The sequence below is a fragment of the Triturus cristatus genome, chromosome 11, assembly GCF_964204655.1.
Source record: "Triturus cristatus chromosome 11, aTriCri1.1, whole genome shotgun sequence".
Taxonomy (NCBI): domain Eukaryota; kingdom Metazoa; phylum Chordata; class Amphibia; order Caudata; family Salamandridae; genus Triturus; species Triturus cristatus.
The window spans coordinates 297,316,890-297,322,899 of NC_140594.1; the positions used below are offsets into that span (position 1 = coordinate 297,316,890).

Genomic DNA, 6,010 nt, shown 5'->3' on the forward strand with positions numbered 1-6,010 from the left:
GTCTTCTAGTAAGTTGCTAGGTGACCTCAGCATAGATGGTGTTCCCATAGCCGATCTTGCTAATGACTAGGGTGGGAGTAACAGTTGTTCGAGTGTTGATGGTGAGCCATTTGAAGATCTTCCTCAGTATCTTAAGGGTGTGAAAGCACAATGCAGTGACGGTGTTAACTTGTGGAGTCTTGACCAGTTGGCTGTCGGCGATTATTCTGAGGTTCCTGACGTGGATTCTGGGTGTGGGTCCGAATTCAGTTGGCCACCAGCTGGAGTCCTAGGGTGAGGTGTTCTTGCAAAAGCACACTACTTATGTCTTGTCTGCACTGAGCTTAAGGCAGTTGGCTGTCATCTAGTAAGCCACTTCTGTCAGGCAGGCAGGGAACTTGTCTCTTGTGTTGGTGGTCCATGACAGAGAGAGTATGAGTTGCATGTCATCGGCACTGGATAGGATGTTTATGGGGGTGACGTTGGCAAAATGAATCATGCATGCATTGAAGAGAGTGGGGCTGAGCAATTAACCTGGAGGCATTCCGCGGATATGTTTGCAGGCTTTCGAAAAGTAAGATGCCAGAATTACAGCTGGTTTTCGATCCTTTAAGAAAGGAGCAGATTCAGCAGACAGCGGGTCCCTGGATGCCAATCTTGTGCAGGCACCTGATGTGGATGGGATGTGAGACCATGCCAAATGCTGCAGCTCTCAACATGCATACGAATGTTCACCCAGGAAGCACTTGGGTGTGATGCTCATCTTGAATGGGAGGTGTTCCATGCAGCAGGTAGGGGTGCAGGTGGTCGAGCTTTAGGTTGAATAGGATGGTAACTCCACCTCAGGGCGTGTGCTGATGGCCTTGCACTGCAATCTTGTAACTGATGGGAATGGCTATAGAGATGTCCGGTTTAAAGATTGAGTTTAGCCATGTTTCCGTGAGGAAGAGCAGGCCCTGAGAATGGTCATGCAGTAGGTCCCATATCTGCATGGCATACTTGGTTAGCTAGCGAAATTATGAGCATGCATGCGAGCATGGTGTGTTGTTTGGTCTGTGTAAGAGGGGGTGGCTGGTTTGTGAAAGGGGATGATGGGGTGGTGGACGTAGGGTGTGGGAAAGTGCATTATAACTTGCAAGAGGCGCAGGTGAACGCCCCTTCCGTGTTGTGTGGTGTGGCAGCAGTACAGCAATCAGCGGCCGAGGTTGAGACACAGAAAAGTGCTGCAGAATAGCGATGGGTGGGGGTAGAACCAGGGTTCCTGGCGCTGGGAGCAGCTGAGGTGCAGACAAACTTGCCTTCAGCATGCCAGTAATGGGCCTGCTGTGTGTGGCCGCACTGCAGCTGCCATTAAACAGATCCTGGGAAGAGGTGGGCACGCAAGGTACCATATGTGGGAAACGAGGGCAATTTGTGCATGAGTGCACAAGGGCACTTAGTGAATGGTACTGTGTCAAGATAAGAAGCTAAAGAAAACAAATGACAAGCACTTCCTAAAGTGGAAAACCATAAACTAGCAATTATACTGACGCAATAACAGCAAAGTAAATGCATCAAAGAGGAAAAGGATCACTTGACCCGAATCACAAAACAACCAATTCAAGCAATGGCACACCATGAAAATCCAATGAAAGTCAATGGCTAAGAGGTGCTGACCAAAACTCCCCTCTCTCCTTGCACTTCTTTGAATTTAAAAAAAAGAAATATTTAATAGAGACGTGGTCATAGAATTATTAAAGCAATCTCAGCCAAACCTAAAAATTGTTTCTCACGCCTCAACTCAATGACATAACACCACTTAGAACTCCACTCTGGGTTGCCACATCGCTCCATGTGAGAAGCGCAGCACATCTCCTGTTTTTCCATTAAGATACCATTATCAATGTGTACATTTTTCCTCTGTGATCAAGTAGACCCGAAAGACTGCCACGGACGGTCTCATGGTCCAGGAAAATGAGAGCTACCGTGTCTCCCCTGACAAGGATCATTCGGATGGCGTCTGTGGCGGCGAGGAGTGCTGTTTCTGTACTATTGTGGTTGAACCTAAATCCGAACTGCGTGGCGTCAAGGAGGTGATATTTGCTGAGGTAGTCGCTGAGGTGGTGGTTTACTTTCTATATAACCTTTACAGGGTATATACGGCTGGGTCAGCGGATGCTTTCTTGAGTAGGGGCATGATGGCGGCATGATTCCAGGTGTCCCGGAATGTGGCAGAGTCAATGGAGGCATTGAGGATGGTTGTTCGTGCTTTGCGGTAGGAGTACTTTGGTGAAGTTGTCATTGGGGCAATGGTTAGAGGGAGCACCCAAGTTGATGGTCTTTGTGGTAGCAGCGAATGAGATGGTGGTGAAAGCAGGATACGAGGTCAGGGTTCCTTCATTGGCCGCGATAGGAAGTTGAGTGATGACGGGGTCCAATTGTGGGTGGAATTTGCTGCGTATCAAGGTGATTTTGTTACAGAAGAATTCTGAGAACTTGTTGCAAAGTACATGTAAAAGTTGATGTTGCTTGAGGAGGCGCAGTGAAATCTTTGATGATAACAAAGATTTCCTTACTGTTGTTAGCACTGGCATTGATGCGATCTACCAGAGCTGTGCGCATGGTATGACCTTTCATCAGCCTTAGTTCCTCTGTATACCAACTTACCTGGGGTCAGGTTCATGCCGCTGGGTTGCACTTGATGTGAACCAGGGTGTTGGCGCATGTGGTGATTCAGTTGCTGAGATTCTTGATGGCTTTCGGCAAGTTGCTGGTGTGATCGGGCCAGAGCTCGTAGCAGACAGAAGCCCACTCCTCTTCTGTGATGTTTTAACAGCTGCCATAGGCGGTTCCGGTGGTGGTAGGTCTGCGGTGGTGCGGAAAAAGTATGCTGAAACTGATGAGGGCGGAGTCTGTTCAGGTCATAGCTGCTGTCTTGTGTACTGTGAAGTTGCTGATTGAGGAGAAAATCGGGTCCAATAGGTGCCCGATGATATGGGTGGGTTCAGTAATGTGCTGAGTGAGGCCAAGGTTTCTGAGGTTTTCTAGAACAGCTGAAGAGTTTGGGTCTGTACGGTTATTAGGTTTAACTTTTGGTGTCTGAGGAAGATGAGGGTGCTGATGTTAACGATGAGGTGTGTAAGAGTCTGTGATGTTGCTGGAAAAGTTGATGACGGTTCAGGTGGTCTGCATACGATTGTTCACCCAGTAAGCACTTGGGTGTGATGCTCATCTTGAATGGGAGGTGTTCCATGTAGCAGGTGGGGGTGCAGGTGGTCGAGCTTTAGGTTGAATATGATGGTAACTCCACCTCAGGGCATGTACTGATGGCCTTGCACTGCAATCTTGTAGCTGATGGGAATGGCTATAAAAATGTTGGGTTTAAAGATTGGGTTTTGCCATGTTTCCGTGAGGAAGAGCAGGCCCTGAGCATGGTCATGCAGTAGGTCCCATATCTGCATGGCATGCTTGGTTAGCTAGCGAAATTATGAGTATGCATGCGAGCATGGTGTGTTGTTTGGTCTGTGTAAGTATGAGGGGGGTGGCTGGTTTGTGAAAGGGGATGATGGGGTGGTGGACGTAGGGTGTGGGAAAGTGCATTATAACTTGCAAGAGGCGCAGGTGAACGCCCCTTCCGTGTTGTGTGGTGTGGCAGCAGTACAGCAATTAGCGGCCGAGGTTGAGACACAGAAAAGTGCTGCAGAATAGGGATGGGTGGGGGGAGAACCAGCGTTCCTGGCGCTGGGAGCAGCTGAGGTGCAGACAAACTTGCCTTCAGCATGCCAGTAATGGGCCTGCTGCGTGCGGCCGCACTGCAGCTGCCATTAAACAGATCCTGGGAAGAGGTGGGCAAACAAGGTACCATATGTGGGAAACGAGGTCAATTTGTGCATATGTGCACAAGGGCACTTAGTGAATGGTACTGTGTCAAGATAAGAAGCTAAAGAAAACAAATGACAAGCACTTCCTAAAGTGGAAAACCATAAACTAGCAATTAAACTGACGAAATAACAGCAAAGTAAAAGCATCAAAGAGGAAAATGATCACTTGACCCGAATCACAAAACAACCAATTCAAGCAATGGCACACCATGAAAATCCAATGAAAGTCAATGGCTAAGAGGTGCTGACCAAAACTCCCCTCTCTCCTTGCACTTCTTAGAGTTTAAAAAAAGAAATATTAAATAGAGACGTGGTCATAGAATTATTAAAGCAATCGCAGCCAAACCTAAAAATTGTTTCTCACGCCTCAACTCAATGACATAAAACCATTTGGAACTCCACTCTGGGTTGCCACATCGCTCCATGGGAGAAGCGCAGCACATCTCCTGTTTTTTCATTAAGATACCATTATCAATGTGTACATTTTTCGTCTGTGATCAAGTAGACCCGAAAGACTGCCACTTCCAAAATGCATCAAATAAGCAAAAGTCCAAGACCAAAAACACGGCATCATGTCTACAAGAAACAGTCTGACAACCCATCCTTAATGTCACCCTTTTAGCCTTAAAAATCCTACACAACATTAACCATGACCTTCTCCCCCACTACTACGCTGCTACTTTCTCACTTCTATGGACGTAGTTACACATTTTGCAGTGGAACCGGTGGTCCAAAAACCAACCCTGCACGGTGGACGTTCTCTGTGCCATACTGCATGCATTTTGCTGAGCTGTTTTCCCTCTGTGCCCAATGTTATTTCAATCCTCCCGTGCTGCCCTGGACGCCTTGGTTACTTCAATGTGCCACGAACAGCTACGAGTGTCATAGGTGTCCTATGTCCAAAATTGACTTTCCTTTTGTACATCTTTTTTCTCCCCCAAGTATGTATACTCAACACAACACTTATAGAAACTAAATATTTTAAATCTCAGATTGCCTAATTTGTTAAATAAAAGACCAGAAAATGGAAACTTGAAGTATAGGCGGCAGTACGTATACGACTAATAAGGTCACTTATTCGGGGGACTTCAGTTCCACGGAAACTCCTAGGCACGATGAGCTACTTTTTGCGGCAATAACTTCCACGTGGCTTACTTTATTCGGTGGGGTAATTAATTGCCTGGGCCCATGACGACTTTGCTACTCACCTCACCCACTGCATCCTCCTCCGGCACCTCGAACTCCCCCCCACTGTCGCTGTCCCTCTCGACCGATGCTCGGGAAGGAGCCTTGCGCTGAGTCCTGCGGGGGGTCCGGTGCTTTTTCTGTGCCATGATTGCAGTGTTCCGTACTCCCTCGCCTGCGGTGAAGCCCTCAACCCAGACTCTAATTCTGCTCTACCAGTGTTTCACCACCGTGCCAAGGCTGGGCACGGACAGACACGCTGAGTCCTGTAAACAAAGAAGACGGACAAACGTCTGACTCTTAGTACAGACAGCGCCATCTTGGGAAGTGCCTACCGTACCCTTTGCTTTCAACTACCGAGCGACTGTGAAAGAAATACCAGGCTACCAAGAAGTACGTCCCGAATAGCAAATGTTTCTTTTAATATGACTATCCTTAGTACATCAGTAAAATACATTAAGTGCACAAAGTTAATTACACTTGATAGAGTTAAACACACTGAATAAAAAGTGTTTGAAAGTATATATAGAAACATGATCAAACAACACTTTATGTAAGGGTGTTAATTACATTCCTTCAGTGGCGTTTAAAAAGTCTGCCACGGGTCCAGTTCCCCGACCTCTTGTAATTTTAACAGCGTTGTCGTGGTCGTCCCTTCTTTGTTTCCAGAGCTGGTATGGATTTCATCCGGCCTATCTCATAACCATCTAGAGCGCTGACTTGCCTTTTACAATGTTTCTGCAGTTGTGCCATGCAGCTTCACGAAACAAATTTAACATTGTTCACGTTCCTAGGCAGCAATCTTGAATTTGGGCAGGGAATGGGTTTAGTCTCTGGTGCTTTCCTTTGTAGCATTGGAGTACTACCTTTTATACCCCGTGAGCTTTGTAGGTCTCTCTAACAAATATCTTGTAGCTATTTATTGGCGAAGACCTCTTTAGACCTGCTAACTTAATGAAACGTTTCACTGTGTGAGAGGGGCGTGA

General features: G+C 47.0%; 1 protein-coding gene across 2 annotated transcripts in view; it reads right to left on the bottom strand.

Annotated features, from left to right (window-relative positions):
• DDX54 (DEAD-box helicase 54) overlaps positions 1-5,301 on the bottom strand; it is a 100,357-nt gene extending 95,056 nt beyond the window's left edge. For both annotated transcript variants that reach the window (XM_085635628.1, XM_085635627.1), the window contains exon 1: positions 5,048-5,301. In XM_085635628.1, the coding sequence (XP_085491754.1) occupies positions 5,048-5,173 (126 nt within the window). In that variant the 5' untranslated portion in view covers positions 5,174-5,301. The remainder of the gene's footprint in view (positions 1-5,047) is intronic.
• Positions 5,302-6,010: the final 709 nt, after the last annotated feature.